Source organism: Physeter macrocephalus, chromosome 4 (genome assembly GCF_002837175.3).
Source record: "Physeter macrocephalus isolate SW-GA chromosome 4, ASM283717v5, whole genome shotgun sequence".
NCBI classification, from domain to species: Eukaryota; Metazoa; Chordata; class Mammalia; order Artiodactyla; family Physeteridae; genus Physeter; species Physeter macrocephalus.
This window is the reverse complement of record NC_041217.1, coordinates 87,750,782-87,766,455: the sequence shown is the minus strand read 5'-3', so window position 1 is coordinate 87,766,455 and position 15,674 is coordinate 87,750,782. Positions and strand designations below refer to the sequence as shown.

General features: G+C 57.2%; 2 protein-coding genes across 6 annotated transcripts; one reads left to right on the top strand and one right to left on the bottom strand.

Annotated features, from left to right (window-relative positions):
• The first annotated feature begins 286 nt into the window (after positions 1–286).
• CELSR2 (cadherin EGF LAG seven-pass G-type receptor 2) lies at positions 287–7,599 on the top strand. 3 transcript variants are annotated; one of them, XM_028488169.2, is made up of 19 exons: positions 287–376; positions 613–822; positions 1,304–1,487; positions 1,596–1,724; positions 1,810–1,990; positions 2,150–2,317; positions 2,422–2,548; positions 2,663–2,863; positions 3,182–3,356; positions 3,678–3,790; positions 3,935–4,014; positions 4,103–4,229; positions 4,341–4,463; positions 5,057–5,184; positions 5,415–5,503; positions 5,619–5,813; positions 5,952–6,122; positions 6,262–6,496; positions 6,808–6,898. In XM_028488169.2, exons 3-19 carry the CDS (start codon positions 1,439–1,441, stop codon positions 6,833–6,835), a joined length of 2,319 nt encoding a protein of 772 aa, XP_028343970.2. In that variant the 5' UTR covers positions 287–376; positions 613–822; positions 1,304–1,438; the 3' UTR covers positions 6,836–6,898. The 3 variants fall into 3 exon arrangements, with proteins under 3 accessions (XP_028343970.2, XP_054940363.1, XP_054940362.1); XM_055084388.1 differs by lacking the exons at positions 287–376; positions 613–822; positions 6,808–6,898 and adding an exon at positions 7,470–7,599 and having other exon boundaries at positions 1,357–1,487; XM_055084387.1 differs by lacking the exons at positions 287–376; positions 613–822; positions 6,808–6,898 and adding an exon at positions 6,974–7,063 and having other exon boundaries at positions 1,357–1,487.
• Positions 7,600–7,707: 108 nt separating this feature from the next.
• PSRC1 (proline and serine rich coiled-coil 1) lies at positions 7,708–14,377 on the bottom strand. Of its 3 annotated transcripts, none has more exons than XM_007106458.4 (8): positions 14,307–14,347; positions 13,863–13,922; positions 13,718–13,775; positions 12,836–13,277; positions 12,359–12,473; positions 12,020–12,268; positions 11,630–11,723; positions 7,708–7,972 (listed from the first exon to the last, which is right to left on the bottom strand). In XM_007106458.4, exons 2-8 carry the CDS (start codon positions 13,879–13,881, stop codon positions 7,708–7,710), a joined length of 1,242 nt encoding a protein of 413 aa, XP_007106520.1. In that variant the 5' UTR covers positions 13,882–13,922; positions 14,307–14,347. The 3 variants fall into 3 exon arrangements, with proteins under 3 accessions (XP_007106520.1, XP_028344841.1, XP_007106522.1); XM_028489040.2 differs by having other exon boundaries at positions 7,855–8,249; positions 14,307–14,326; XM_007106460.3 differs by lacking the exon at positions 7,708–7,972 and adding an exon at positions 10,811–11,465 and having other exon boundaries at positions 14,307–14,377.
• Positions 14,378–15,674: the final 1,297 nt, after the last annotated feature.

Genomic DNA, 15,674 nt, shown 5'->3' with positions numbered 1-15,674 from the left:
GGTGGTGGCTGGAGAGGGACAGCCACGTCTGGGGGCTTGAGGGGACCACGTGCCCTGTGCTCCTGTAGCCCTCGTTTGGGCTGATCCTACAGAGGTTTTGGCTCTGGTGTTCTCCACACGCGTCTCCCTGTTTTCACCTGCAGTACAGGACGGCAGGGCCCTTGTTTGGCTGTCTCCTGTCTCTGGTCCATGAGGGGCTGGCCCCCAGCAGAACTCAGCCAGGTCTCGGCAGCCTCCTGTGTCTCTCCCTGAGGCCTGCCCTCCTGGCTGCCTTCCCCCAGGGACTGCTGTGCGCCACTGTGACGAGCACAGAGGGTGGCTCCCCCCAAACCTCTTCAACTGCACATCAGTCACCTTCTCAGAGCTGAAGGGCTTTGTAAGTGGAACTTCTCATCTCCATCTCCCTACCCCCGCCCCCTGCCCTCGCCCAGTATGACCTGCCCGCCTCCCCAGCTTTGAGAAAGGGGACTCTGGAATTCCAGCTCCTGTCTCCCAGGGCCCCCACCTGGAGGCCATTTCTCCCCTTTCCTGAGTCCTTTTACTCTAGAGTTCCAGTTCTACTCTCTGGGTACCTCACTCCTGTGCTGACCCCCCAGCCTATCTTGGTCCCAGGCTGAGCGGCTGCAGCGAAACGAGTCAGGCCTGGACTCGGGGCGCTCCCAGCGGCTGGCCCTGCTCCTGCGTAACGCTACCCAACACACGGCTGGCTACTTCGGCAGTGACGTCAAGGTGGCCTACCAGCTGGCCACTCGGCTACTGGCCCACGAGAGCACCCAGCGAGGCTTCGGGCTGTCCGCCACACAGGATGTGCACTTCACCGAGGTGGGGCTTGGAGGGGGCAGGAATGGCTGGGTGGGTGGAGGGCACGGTGAGTGAGCCTGCTCCTGGCCACCTGGGGGCTAAGTGGGGGGCACTCCCCACCCCTGCCTTGGGGGAGCTCCCAGCCGGCATGAGGCCCCCATGAGGCCCCCTGAGCCATGGCCCACCATATGGGTAATTTAGAGCACCTCTTCCTAACCCTTCTCATAGCCAGGCGCCCGTAGAAAATAATGTTTGTACCGGGGCCTGGTCTGATCAGGCTTCTCGGAGGAGAGGCCCTGCCCATCGTGCCAGACAGGGAGGGAACCAGCATCTAATAACATCTGTGTGGGAAACTCTTAGAGACTGAGGAGGAAGGATTAGAGGGAGGGGCATGGTGGGGGGCGAGCCAGGGCTGGTCTAGGTACAGGCTGGGGCCTGGGGGTGGGGACGAGGAGTGAGGCTGCAGGCACAGCCCACCGTGCCCGTGCCCACCCTCCCCCAGAATCTGCTGCGGGTGGGCAGCGCCCTCCTGGATGCAGCCAACCAGCGGCACTGGGAACTGATCCAGCAGACGGAGGGTGGCACCGCCTGGCTGCTCCAGCACTATGAGGCCTATGCCAGTGCCCTGGCCCAGAACATGCGGCACACCTACCTAAGCCCCTTCACCATCGTCACGCCCAACATCGGTGAGGCTGCTGCCCGGGTGGGAGGGTTCAGGGAGAGTCTCTGGTAAGGGCGGCCGTGCCAGGGGCCTGCCCACCTCACCGGGGGTCTGACCCGTGACCTCTCCCTAGTCATCTCTGTAGTTCGCCTGGACAAGGGGAACTTCGCTGGGGCCAAGCTGCCCCGCTACGAGGCGCTGAGAGGGGAGCGGCCCCCGGACCTTGAGACAACGGTCATTCTGCCCGAGTCCGTCTTCAGAGGTCAGTGGGGGCCAAGGGGTGGGTCAGGGGCCAGGCCGGGGCATCTGCGCAGGACCCAGCTGAGTGGACAGTGTCCCCATCCCAGAAACGCCCCCCGTGGTCAGGCCCGCGGGCCCTGGAGAGGCCCAGGAGCCAGAGGAGCTGGCACGGCGTCAGCGGCGGCACCCGGAGCTGAGTCAGGGTGAGGCGGTGGCCAGTGTCATCATCTACCGCACCCTGGCCGGGCTGCTGCCCCATAACTATGACCCAGACAAGCGCAGCCTGAGGTGAGCGGCTGGGGAGACGAGGAGTGGGGTGGGGGGGTGCAGGTTGGGTGGGTGAGGCACAGAGAGGGGCCAGGGGTTGGGGGCATCTCAGAGTGATTAGGGGCGTCCTCCAGTCACGCGACTACCGTGGTGACTGTGTGCCCGCCTGCCCCGCGCCAGAGTTCCCAAACGCCCTGTCATCAACACGCCTGTGGTGAGCATCAGCGTCCATGACGACGAGGAGCTTCTGCCCCGTGCTTTGGACAAGCCAGTCACGGTGCAGTTCCGGCTGCTGGAGACAGAGGAGCGGACGAAGCCCATCTGTGTCTTCTGGAACCATTCGATCCTGTGAGCCTGCACTGCCCTGCCCCGCCCCCAGGGCTTTGGGCGGAGAGCTCTGGACCCTGGGCACCCCGCCCTTCTTGTCTCCTGACCCTGCCTCCCTCACGCAGGGTCAGTGGCACAGGTGGGTGGTCAGCCCGAGGCTGCGAAGTCGTCTTCCGCAACGAGAGCCACGTCAGCTGCCAGTGCAACCACATGACGAGCTTCGCTGTGCTCATGGACGTGTCCAGGCGGGAGGTTGGACCCACCAGGGGTAGCTGCAGAGCTGGGGGCGGGAGCCAAGGGCACTGGACTAGGTGCTCAGGCCCCACCCTTCCTAATCCCTCTGGCTCTCTGCCACCCACCCTGCAGAATGGGGAGATCCTGCCACTGAAGACGCTGACCTATGTGGCCCTAGGGGTCACCTTGGCTGCCCTACTGCTCACTTTCCTCTTCCTCACTATTCTGCGTGCCCTGCGCTCCAACCAGCACGGCATCCGACGGAACCTGACTGCCGCCCTGGGCCTAGCTCAGCTGGTCTTCCTCCTGGGAATCAACCAGGCTGACCTCCCTGTAAGACGTTCCTCCTCATGCAGAAACCTTCTCCAGTGCCCAGCCCTCACAGGCTCCCATATGCCTCCTCCCCAGCGGCCCCCTCAATCCCTGCTCCTGCAGTAGTGACTGATAAAGAGCCAGCCTAGGGCCTGGCCCCCAGTTTCCTCCTCTCTAGCTCCCCCTTACTTCCCCAGCACCGGAGAGGTACCTTCCTCTGGCCCAGACTCCCCCCGAAGCACCTCCCAACACCCAGGCTCTCCTCCCCTGTCTGGCGAGAGCAGGACCCACACTCTGGGTGTGCCTTGGTCACTGACTGGGCGCGGCCTGGGCCCTCAGTTTGCCTGCACAGTCATCGCCATCCTGCTGCACTTCCTGTACCTCTGCACCTTTTCCTGGGCTCTGCTGGAGGCTTTGCACCTGTACCGGGCGCTCACCGAGATGCGCGACGTCAATGCCGGCCCCATGCGCTTCTACTACATGCTAGGCTGGGGTGTGCCCGCCTTCATCACAGGTACCCCCACCCCCGATCCCGGGTCTTGAGGTTCTGCATCCCTAGGGCCTACGTCCACCTCCATGCCACCTTCTCCCACTCCCATCCCAGGCCCAGAGGCCCACATCCCTATGCCCGGGCCAGGTTCTCCACAAGTATCCCTCTGGTTTAACTCAGCTATGGACACCCCCACTCAGGGACAGGGTCCCCCATCCTGGAGAAGACGGCATGGACAGATGGTGGGCAGAAGCCTTCATGTCCTGCACCTGGCCCTAGGCGCCCACTTGACCGCCTGGCTGATTTCCAAGTCCCTGATCACCCCTTCCCCGCTGCTGTCACCAGGTCTAGCCGTGGGCCTGGACCCGGAGGGCTATGGGAACCCTGACTTCTGCTGGCTCTCCATCTACGATACGCTCATCTGGAGTTTCGCTGGCCCCGTGGCCTTTGCTGTCTCGGTAAGTGCTGGAAAGTGGCTGGGGGTGAGCAGGCTGAGTGTGACCTCAGGATCCCCTTTAGGAATTGCTGAGGCCTTCATAGGGTGGGGTGGAAGCTGTCTGTCCCCTGATGGTCCCCCCTCACACCTCCCCCTGCCCTCCTAGATGAGTGTCTTCCTGTACATCCTGGCGGCCCGGGCGTCCTGTGCTGCCCAGCGGCAGGGCTTTGAGAAGAAAGGCCCTGTGTGAGTATGGGGTGTGGGTGCCTTGGCAGTGGACGGGCATCGGCATGGGAGGCCTCACGGCCAGACTCACGGCCCACCCCCTCCCCAGCTCGGGCCTGCGGCCCTCCTTCGCTGTCCTCCTGCTGCTGAGCACCACGTGGCTACTGGCACTGCTCTCTGTCAACAGTGACACCCTCCTCTTCCACTACCTCTTTGCTGCTTCCAATTGCATCCAGGTACCTGGTCCGACCCATGCCCTGTGGGAGGCTGGTGGAACTGTAGGAGGGAAGCTTGGGTACGAGGTGCCTTAATAAGCACTTAGACACTTGCTGCTTCTTGCCTGTCAGGGCCCCTTCATCTTCCTCTCCTATATGGTGCTTAGCAAGGAGGTCCGGAAAGCACTCAAGTTTGCCTGCAGCCGCAAGCCCAGCCCTGACCCTGCTCTGACCACCAAGTCCACCCTGACCTCGGTGAGGGAGCCAGGGTCAGGGAGATGAAGGGGTCATGGGGAGTTGAAGGGGAAGAGACAGGAGGGACAAAGGCTGTGCTTTTGTCCCACTTTTTCTCCATCCTTACATCCTTTCCTGGAAGGAGGAAGGGGTGGTGAAATGGTATGTGTGGCCTGGGAAGAAGGCGCCTGGGGTCGGGGAGGGGGATTTTTGACTTGGGAGGGATGGGAGCGGAGCTTAGAATAGATGAGGGAGCGGCCAAGACAGGTAATCAGGTCATAAATGCCCCACACCTGAGAATCCCTTGTGCATCTTGGTAAATCTTCTGTGTCTCCCAGAATGCTCTCAGGAGATAATTCCTGGTGCCATCTTTTGCCAGCAAACCTTTATACAGCCAAGTCCAGGGTACCTGGGCTGCGTAGAACTGGCACAGCTATGGCAGAGCTACAACACTACTAGGCCCTGAAATGGGGACAACAAAGATGTAGGGCCTCTCTCTTCAGTCCTGGGCATGTGGGGGGGAGAACTTAGGGCAAGCTCCCTCGGCCCCTCTGCTTTCCTGGGGCCTCCCCTTCCGGCTCCCCCATATACCGACCTCTCTGTTCCTTGCCTAGTCCTACAACTGCCCCAGCCCCTATGCAGATGGAAGGCTCTACCAGCCCTATGGAGACTCAGCAGGCTCTCTGCACAGCGCCAGCCGCTCGGGCAAGAGTCAGCCCAGCTACATCCCCTTCTTGCTGAGGTGAGCTCTGGTGATGGGACAGTTGGGGAGGGGAGAAGAGCACCGGGCATGCTAGACCCAGGCCAGGCTGCTAAGAGTTGGGTAGCACACACCATGGCTGACACGGTGGCAGCTTGAAGTGGAAGCAGTGAGGAACATGGGGCAGGAACTGGAAAACCCAGAACAGAGAAGAGAATGGGACACCGGGCGAGGGGCCAGGCTGATGCCTCCAGCATGTCTTGTCTTCTTAGGGAGGAGTCCACACTGAACCCTGGCCAAGGGCCCCCTGGCCTGGGGAACCCTGGTGGCCTATTCCTGGAAGGTCAAGACCAGCAGCACGGTGAGGATGGAACCTCCTGACGGCCAGTGGTGGTGGTGGAGGCGCAGCTGCCTAACTTTTGTTGAGAGTGGGCAGTGGTGGATGGGCTGCCTGTGATCTCTCCCCCACTTCCTAGATCCAGACACAGACTCCGACAGTGACCTGTCCCTGGAAGATGACCAGAGTGGCTCCTATGCCTCTACCCACTCATCAGATAGCGAGGAGGAGGAAGAGGAGGAGGAGGCAGAGGCCACCTTCTCTGGAGAGCCGGGCTGGGACAGCCTGCTGGGGCCTGGGGCGGAGAGACTGCCCCTGAACAGTACCCCCAAGGGTGGGTCAGCGCAGGGTTGTGGCCTTTGCGGGCAGTGGGAGGGCAGAGGGGCTGGGATTCCCGGGAAGCAAGACTAGGGTGGTGACTCTCCTAGCTGTCTGCCTTCTCTGGGCCTCATCTACTTCCTTTCTCCACCAGATGGGGGCCTGGGGCCCGGGAAGGTCCCCTGGCCAGGAGACTTTGGGACCGCAGCAAAGGACGGTGGTGGCAACGGGGCCTCTGAGGAGCGGCCGCGGGAGAATGGAGATGCCCTGCCTCGGGAGGGGTCCCTGGGTCCCCTTCCAGGCCCTTCTGCCCAACCTCACAAAGGTAAGCGGGGTATGCTCAGCTGCATGGTCCCCCATCAGCAACCTCACTCCTCACACTGGCCTGTGGCTGGTGGGGCTCTCGAGGGCAGCCCCATGCTCCTTCCACCTGCTCCTCATGGCACCCACCCTCCGGCCCACAGGCATCCTCAAGAAGAAGTGTCTGCCCACCATCAGTGAGAAGAGCAGCCTCCTACGTCTACCCCTGGAGCAGGGCACAGGGTCTTCCCGGGGCTCCTCAGCCAGCGAGGGCAGCCGGGGTGGGCCCCCTCCCCGCCCTCCACCCCGGCAGAGCCTCCAGGAGCAGCTGAATGGGGTCATGCCCATCGCCATGAGCATCAAGGCAGGCACGGTGGATGAGGACTCGTCAGGCTCCGAGTGAGTGTGGCTGGGTGGGCGGGACAGGGTGCAGCCCCGCAGAGGCCCCGCCTCCAGGCCTCCCCAGGCCACTCTGGTGGGCGGTGGAGTGTGGCCCAGGTCCCTTCAGGCCACATGCCCACAAACATGGTGCCCTGTGGGGTCGGCCCAGCCCAGCCCAGCCCAGCCCAGCATCGGGCCAAGTGAGGGAGGGTGGGGAGCTGGGGTTGCTTTTCTGTTTCCTTCTTCTGGTGAAAGCTTCTCACTGTCTCCTCTGCTCCGACTAACCCTCTGTCTGCCTTTTCTGTCACTTTCCTTTCCTGCCTCTCCAGATTTCTCTTCTTTAACTTCCTGCATTAACCCTGGGCCGGTGGTTCCTACACCCTGAGGCTCCCTTACGCTCCCCAGCTGCACTCACGCCCCCACTCCTGTCTTGTGCTTTATCCCGCCCCTGCTCCACCTGCCTGCCTGCCTGCCTGCCTGCCTGCCTGCCTGCAGCAGCGACGAAACATCCATATGAGGAGCCTGGGCCTTGCCGGGAGGGGCACCCACCCTACCCAAGGCCATCTAGTGCCAACTCCTTCCCCCACCATCCCCCTCGCTGCACTTTGGACCCCTGGGGCCAACATCTCCAAGACAAAGTTTTTCAGAAAAGAGGAAAAAAGCAATTTAAAAAAGGAACTCCACTCTTCATGACTTCAGGGATTAATTTTTTTTATACGCTGGAAATTGACTCCCCTTTCCCTCCCCAAAGAGGATAGGACCTCCCAGGATGCTTTCCCAGCCTCTCCTCAGTTTCCCATCTGCTGTGCCTCTGGGAGGAGAGGGACTCTTGGGGGGGGCCTGCCCCTCGTTTGCCATCACCAAAAGGAAAGGACAAAGCCACGTGCACCCAGGGCATCAAGCCCCGCGGGCCGCACCGGGCAGGCCTCAGTGCGGCGAGGGCACAGGGCCAAGGGCACTCCTCACCCCGCCTGTGCCGCCCCTTTTCCAGGAACTGAAAAAGCCCTGTCCGGAGAGGGGGCAGAAGGACTCAGCGCCCCCAGCCCCCCAAATGCTGCATGAACACATTCTGAAGGGAACCCACACCCCTGGGTGGCAGCCGGGCCACCCCAGCCCCTCTCCTTTCCCTGGACTCTGGCCGTGCGCTGCAGCCCGGGTGTTTGCTCAGTTCGCTGACCCAAAAGTGCTTCGTTTCCCTGCCCGCCCCATGCTGGGGAAGGCCAGTCGTGTTAAGTTGCGCTTCTTTGCCATTGTGTGGGTGGGACAGGGAGGAAGAGGACAGACGGGGCTGGCCCGGTTGCCCCGTGCTGTCTCCAGCCCAGGTCTCCAGTCTGGGTTCCAGGGTCCACTCGCCCTCCTCTGAGACCAGACAAACCCCACTGACCTGCTGTGGCCTCTGAGACATGTTCTATTTTTATCCCCTTCTTGGAATTGGCTCTCTTCTTCGAAGGACCAGGTCCCTGTTCCTCTTTCTCCCCCTCACCACCCAGCTCCCTGCGAAGAGAGAGTTAATATATATTTTTTATTTATTTGCTTTTTGTGTTGGGATGGGTCCAGTCCCAGGGGGTCTGATGTGGCCATCAGTCAGGTCGGGTGTGTACCCAGCAGTCCTGGCGAGGGGGCCTCAGGCCCTTCCCCTTGCTCCAGGCTGTCGTCATCTCCCCACCTCTCCTCCCCCTCCTCAGTTTTGCCAACTGCTGTTCATCTGAGTCACCATTTATGCTGAGCATGTATTCCAGACTTGTCACCCATTTTCCTCTGGAGCAGGTGGCTAGGAAAAGAGGCTATGAGTAGAAAAAGTGTTCCTATTTCTCATTTGTAAGGCTGGTCTCTGGCTTTTCTGCCATGGATTCGTTCCCTGGCCTCTCCCCTCAGCAATTCCTGCAAAGGGTTAAAAACTTAACTGGTTTTTACTACTGATGACTTGACTTAAAAAAATACAAAGATGCTGGATGCTAACTTGATACTAACCATCTGATTGTACAGTTTGATCGTAACTGTAAATATGGTAGCATTTTGTGCTTTGTTTTTTCAGTCCCCCATGCTACTGAATAAAACTAGTTCTGTGTGGGCTGAGCACTGTCATCCTGTCCTCCTGTGTGGGGCCCTTTCCTTTCAGAGGGGGGAGGCCTGGTCTCTGGAAAACACGAGCAGGCAGGGCCCTGGAAGGGCCAGGTCAGGGGACTCAGATATCCTCTCGACACCCCCAGCAGTGTCCCCCAAATAGCCTCAGTACTGAGCCCACGTCCTGGCATTTCCAACGAAGATGTGGCTGTTAGCAGGAAAGTATGCTTCTCACCAGGACAGGAGGGACTTGTACGGCTGGAGAGGCTGCACAGAGCAGGCAGGATTCCAGCCCAGCCCCTTAGGGCTGAGTCCCGTCCTGGGAGCAGAATTCAGGAGGCAGGGAGGGCTGAGAGGCTGGTGGGAATTGAAAGGTGCTCAGTGACTAGGTACATCCTAACTTCATTCCTCTGGGCGGTCTCGTGTTTTTCCCCGTCGGAGATGAAGCAACTACTCATACTCTAGCCAGCTGTGTGCTCTGCCACATTACTTCTGTTCCCAAGTTTTGTGTTTTTCGAAGGTCTGTTCAACAAACTAGATAGGGAGTTCACATGGGGCCATAGAGGGGAGTTGTTAAGAACACAAACCCTGGAACCAGACTGAGCGACTTAATCTCTCTGAGCCTTAGTTTCCCTGCCTGCAAAATGAGGATGATAATGGTTTGTGCCTAACTGAGCTTTTATGAGAAATAAATGAGTCGACATATGTTAGTGCTTAGAACAGTTCACAGTGCATAGTAAGAGACCAAGAAACCCTGGCTTCCTTCCTGGTGCTACTGGGGGTGGGGTGTGAAAGCAGATTGCATAAAGAGAAAAAACAGAAAGCTCGAGCCAAACAGAAGGAAGTAAGCAGGCAGTGAACTAGAAGGGCAGCCGTGGCGGGCAGGCCTCCTCCCCGGCGGACGCTGCCTCCTGAACGTTGCTTAAACAGATCTGCAGTGGGATTGGAGGGGCAGTTAAGGAAACCCTAAGCTGACTTAGAGGGCGAAAGGAACATGCCTTGCCTTGTCCTCTTCAGCCACCAGGTGGCAACAGCACGCGGGTCTGCTGCTTGTTTTGCCTGAGGACCCACCAGGGCCTGGCTCACACGCAGGCCACATGAGCATGCCATCTGCTGGCCACACCTAAGTGTGTGCCTGGGCTTGCTTCTGTCAGACACCAGTGCAGGACGCGGTTGGGAGACGCACCTGAGGTCTTCTTGCCCCTGCCAAATTTCCTCCAGAGCCAGACACTCAGTGTCTGTCTCCACACACCCTCCCCCAACTCAATGCTTGGAATCCCAGAGGCTCAGGGAAAGGTGAAAGTGTAGGCAGCTGTCACTGTGATATAGGTGAATGTGTTAAATGAACCTTAAGATCAGCCATAAAAAGAAGCAAGCCACGGCGGGTTGGGGGTGGGGGGGTCCCTGGCCCAGGAACAGGGGAAGGGCCTTTTAGTGCCTCAGAAGGGGGCCTATGGGCATGTAAACCTGGGGGGCGGGGCACCAGCTGGAACTCACTCCCTTGGCCCAGCTGCCTGCCGACTTCCTTAAGTCAGGGCCTGGCCTCCAAGGAGGAAAGTCCTCTCAAAACTTATAAGGAATTGGGCTGGTTCTGGCATTTCCAAGAATCAAAGGCTGTGAGAAAAGGGAGACCCTTAGTTAATCTGTTAAATGAATCTTTTGTCATTCATTTAACAACCACCCCCCCATCTTGCACTCAAATATTTTTTCAATAAATAGAACTCTCCACCACATACAAATCACAACACTAGGCACTGCAGAGGTTTATAAACCCTGGCGCCAGCCCTCAAGTCTAGTAGGGGAAAGAGGAGAACACCAACAATTTTAAAGACGTAAGGCAGAACGTAACAAGGTGTTCAGGCATCTTCTACCTGAGGCAATCAGCAAACCTGAACACCAGGGTACCCACCCGATGGCCCCCTCAACCCATAAGTACAGCAGACAAGATGCTGAATTCCTAGGAGTATCCATTCTCTTGCCAGGAAAGGACACCCACGTTTAGAATGTAAATAATAATTTACCAAGACCCTGGTTTGATAGCCTCACATACTGTGAATTAAACTCTACTTAAGTTGATCTGGACCTTCTAATAACATATGAAGCCTGGAAATGCCTAGAAAAAGGCAGCCTGTTCCCATCAAATGCCAACAAGGGGGCTAGTCATAGCCTGATTAGCTGGAATCTCAAGGGCCTAAGGCCTATTCAGACCCCTGCCTGGGAAGCCCATCCTGGCTCCCTCACTGGAATTACACAGGAATTTACTCCAAATTTGTTAGAAATTGGAGCAGGATTTACTTCCACATGTATACAGGATATAAAAATATACTCATTTTATTTTAGAAAAATGCAGACCAATGGAGTAAGCTTATCATAAACTGGCCTGTTAGGAGCCATAGAATCCACTGGAAACAAGTTCTGGAGACCAGATGCCTGCCTCTGCCTCTCCAAACAGGCCTGAGTCCAGTAGAGGATGTTATTCAGGAAGACGCCTCCTTGGAGAGCAGGGAGGTTAGCTACAGAGGCCATTCACATGTAAATGTCCAGCGAACCAAAGCCTGGGATGAAAATCAAACTCTGTGGAGCTGGACACAAGAGTGGGGGTGGATGAGGACAAACCACTCTCGAGCATTTCTTATTTTCTGTTTAACTTCACCACTGGAAGGCAACCTCTTTTTCCTATCTTGTTTCAACTGAGAGTTTGATTCCCCTCCAGCTCAACCCTAATCCACCCTATCTCCCATGGTCTCTACTCCTGGGGCACCAGCCATGGTGGCAGCTCTTCCTTCTATCCCTGGGCCAGAATCTGCTGGAGTCAGGCCTGCCTCCAAGGAGAGGGCTTGGGAAGCTGAATATAGAGGTGAGTCCAGGCAGTGACTATAGTAGTTTGCTACTGAATTCTTGCTTGCTGTCCTGATCTCTTTACCTAAAGAGACAGAAGAAGGAACTGCTTTAAATTGCCCTTCTTTCACAAGCCCATTTGTCACCAGCTGAGTTCAAGTTCAGGAAGAAATGGGACTTCCTGCCCCTCCAGGCTCCCCTCCTCATCCCCATCAAGGGAGAAAGAGACAGCCTCTCAACCTGTCTTACCTGGTAGGTCCTGGGACTGCAACTTTCCTGGGGGGCTGCAGATTGCTGCGACCAGCACCAGGGATGGGAAGATTTGGTCGCTGAGAAACAGGAACTTGATGGGTGTTAACAAAAGACATGAGTTAGCAGAAGGTTCAGGTGACCTTCTCAAAAAGAAATACTGGATGAAGGCAGAGTGAGTTTGGGATTAGTGCTAAGGTATTTGAAAACTGAGGCTCAAACTCTGCCCAGGCCCACATTCCCTCCTTAACTCAGCCTCCCCATCTTCAAACAGAGCTGTAATGAGGGTGGAGAAAGTCACTGCTACCAACTCTGGGAGGGTGCGTTCATGCCGGGCAGGGGTAGGTATTCGTCCTCCTGATTTCTTATCCTTATGGCCATTCTTCTCACCTCTGTGCCCTGTGGCACTTGGTCTTGGAAGTCCTTTCCGAGCTGGCAGGGAATCTGGAGGAAGGGCACCTTTGCTGGATGGTACACTCCGGCTGGTGAGTGGCATCCTGCTGGCAGGCCTGGGAATGGCCGACGGAACAGGCAGTCGACTGGAAGGTTTAGCAGCTGCTCCCTGTGGCCGAGACAGGCGCTGAGAGCTGCTGGTAGAAGGCTGTGGAGCCAAGACTGGTCTGACAGAGGTAGGTGGGCCTGGTGGAGAGGAGCAGAGGAATTTTAGGGTCAGCTCCGCATCCTCCCTCCTCCCACTCACCCACAGCTTTGCTGCCCGGGTCTTCTCACTTGCTGTTGCTCTCCCACTGGGCCCGGCTTTCCCCCGGACTGGAGGAGTTGATCGGGCAAGAGGAGAAGATGCTGGGCTTTTGGATGCAGGGAACAGATTGCAAGTGGGCGACTCCTGAAACACAAAGAGAGGAGGAAAAAAAGGACTAGAATGGAAAAAGAATCTGTTCTGCTGGCTGATTAAGGGACAGAGGTGGAGAGCTGCCTAGATCCCAGTAAGGAAAAGCAGAAGTTAGCTGCCAACATCGTCATCATCATCACCAATGCCATTTATCGAGAGCTTACTATAAGCATTATAGAGCTCACGCACAGACGCAGTGGTAAGTGCTTTGCTTATGGTACCTCGTTTAATTCCAACAATCCTATTAGGTAGAATTTAACTATCTCTATTTTACCAATAAGGAAACTGCTCTACACCTGTACTGAGTCAGGCATAGTGTCGGGGGCACACATCTAACCCAAACCCTCTACACTCACCCTCTTCATGCTGGAGGGCCTCTTTCCAGATGTTGCTCGAAGAGCCCTGACTGACACCTTCCTATCGCTGCTCCGGAGTCGGGGTGTCAGGCTGCTTGGGGAGGGGGTGCTCCGAGCCAAAGAGCTCACGGTGGGCAGCAGGTCTCGGACAGGACTGTCCTTGAGCACAAAGGTCTCCCGCCGAGGGCTGGGCTTCACCCTTCGAGGCCCCGGGCCCTCACGGGTGTTCTCCCGCTCCTGCAGGGCACACTGTTCCAGATGAGCTGCCAGCCGGTTGGCTTCACTGAGGATTTCTTCCAGCTTCTCTGGGCTGAGGGGGCCTAAGCTGAGCCTCAGACTCTGGGGGGCGGGGGCCACGGCATTTGGGTCACTTCGATGGGAGAGACCTCGTCGGAGGGGTTTCTCCGGAGTCACCGACACTGCTGTATCTTCTTCCTCTCGACTGAGAAAGAAAACAAATCAGGCACCATGCCCACATGGAAGAGAGCAGGAGACTACAAGGGAGACTGGGCAAAACCACCACTACAGAGCCAGGAACACAACCCCCAAACCCTGATACCCGTGCTGGCTGTGAGATCTAAGTGATGAGACGGCCGGTTCTAGGAGGCCTTCAGCACTTACTGACATTGGGAATTATGCCAGGATGAACATGAAGCAAATCCACTTACCCTTCTTCTTAACACCCTGAAATCTCGTTCCAGCTTATCCCTTCTCCCCTCCCCCAGTAGTGTCATAGGGGGCGAAGTCAACCAGCCACCCAGAAGGCCCAGTGCACCCAACCTTGCTAAATTACCAATCCAGACCTGAGGCCAATAATTCAGCAGTAAGGGGTTAGAGACAACCATTGTTGGAGGAAGGTAAGTAGGATAAAGAGTCTACTACCTGTCAGATGGTGACAGCCCCCCAAAGTCCAAGGTCTCATCTGCTATAAACTTTACATCTGTAGGGGAGGAAAGAATGCCAGCCTTTGGTCCCTAACACGGCTCTCAATCACAAGGCCTCATTCTTCCCTCCAGCGTTTCCTTACCTTCTTCTAAATCTTCCATGTTCCAGCCAGCAGGAGCAAAAGTCAGCTTAGACCCCGGAGCTGGAGAGAAAATATACCTTTCCTCAGGTCTCCATCCTGCCCAAGGCCTCCCAGCTAGACTCGGTGCAAGCCAGGGGTTGGGAGTCACGCTGGAGGTAAAGCAGGCGTCCCAGCAGCAGCACCTGCCCCTGTAACTGAGGTACTCTTACCTCCGGGGCAAGTGCCGACAGATGCCCCCATCCTCCCATCTCCTTCCGCACATCGGCCCCCGCCCCCCTGCGACCCGACCTCTTCTCGCTGGGGCGGTCTACGCGCCTCATCCTCCTCCCCGCCACCACCCTCCGGGTTCTTCCTCACCCTAAGACACCTTTCTACTCCCCGCGGCACCACGCCCACACCACACCTCCACGCCACCCTCAGTTTTCACTTTCCGACTCGCCTCACCTCCCGCGGAAGGTGTTTTCCTCCCACAACCTAGCCCTGGGAAGCCGCTCCGAGGGGGCGGGGCTCCTTTCGAATCTCTCAGGCCCCACCCACTCCTACCACACGCGCTCAATGATTGGTGAAGGCCAGCATCCTCCGCCCCTGTGGGGCGGGGCGGTGGAGGGGTAGCCGGCCGGAAGCCCGCAGGTGGGGGCCGAGTGGAAAGCCGTTCCAAGAAAGGCTCCATTTGGAGGGCTGAGGCGAGGAGGCCACGAGCGCGCGCTTGCCCGGGAGACCTTGTTCGGCTTCCCTCCCGAAGCCGGGCCTGCGAGGGGCGGGACCTCGCGGCGGCGCGCGAGGGAACGGGCCAATGAGTGAGAGCTTCGCGACCTGCCGCGCCCCCTCTTCTCCGCCCCCTCCTTCTCGTGCGGGGCAGAGCTGAGCTTTGACGCCCCTGGCGGCCGTCGGCCCTAGAGCTAACGCTCTGCCCGAGGAAATTCGTTTTCTTGGGCTCACTCGGCTCACTCCCTTCGGAAGCGCAGTGTTAGCCTGATCCCTCAGGTGTATTCACGGAAGCAACTAAAGATTTATATTTTACGTATATTGAGGTTCTCTAAGACGTACATCTTCCACCGGCTTTTTAGGCGAGAACATTCGGAACCTGAGGCATCCAAGGTGTGAAGAAAACAATGGGCTTTTCCGACAAGGAGATTTGGGTTCAGATTCAACCGTGGCTCCTCTGTTAACAAGTATATTGAGTATCTTTGACCTCTCTGAGCTTATGTTTGACCCCTGGCTTATCTAAGAGGATCGTGACCGTCACAGTACATGGTTAGGAGGATAGTTATGAACATCAAGTTTTATACCGTGTGCCTTCCTCTAAATTAAAAGCTGTGGTGTAAAAAGCTTAAGCCTACTTATTAGGGATTTTCTTTGTTTCCAAGGGTTGCCTGTGAATAGACTGGGCCACCAGTTAACAGAGCTTCTCAGAAATATTGTAAAATTTTTAAGTTAAAAGTCCCGAAAAGAATGGTTGAAGAGCTTTCCCGTAAACAAAGAGCCTAAGCTTTTAGTCTCCAGAGTTTATGACCATTATTTTGGCGGTTTATAGGCTTTTTGTTTACTTCCTAGTTTTTAGTTGTGAAGTTGAGGTGGTGAGGTTGGCAGGAGTGAGATGTTACAGTAATAAATGCCACAGGGAGCGAAGGAGCCTTGGAATTTAGTGGTGTGATAAGGGAGAGGGTGGGGAGACCCAGAACTTGCAAGCTTACATGAGGAAGAGCCGAGAGAAGAGGATTGCCTCTTTTTCCCTAGGTTTCCTGGTGACAGTGGAATTTTAGTTGCTTGCAGGTTTCAGATTCTTTGGAGGTAAGAAAACCAGAGCCAGTA

Excerpts from the sequence above, each read along its gene's own strand:
- CELSR2 (XM_028488169.2), top strand. The coding sequence starts at position 1,439 with ATGCGGCACACCTACCTAAGCCCCTTCACCATCGTCACGCCCAACATC. Across the intron at positions 1,725-1,809 it reads GCCCGAGTCCGTCTTCAGAG|AAACGCCCCCCGTGGTCAGG; the intron begins GTCAGTGGGGGC and ends TCCCCATCCCAG. Across the intron at positions 5,504-5,618 it reads AGGTCAAGACCAGCAGCACG|ATCCAGACACAGACTCCGAC; the intron begins GTGAGGATGGAA and ends CCCACTTCCTAG.
- PSRC1 (XM_007106458.4), bottom strand. Across the intron at positions 12,269-12,358 it reads CAGTGGGAGAGCAACAGCAA|GCCCACCTACCTCTGTCAGA; the intron begins GTGAGAAGACCC and ends CCTCTCCACCAG. Across the intron at positions 7,973-11,629 it reads GCAGTCCCAGGACCTACCAG|GGAGCTGGGTGGTGAGGGGG; the intron begins GTAAGACAGGTT and ends CTCTCTTCGCAG.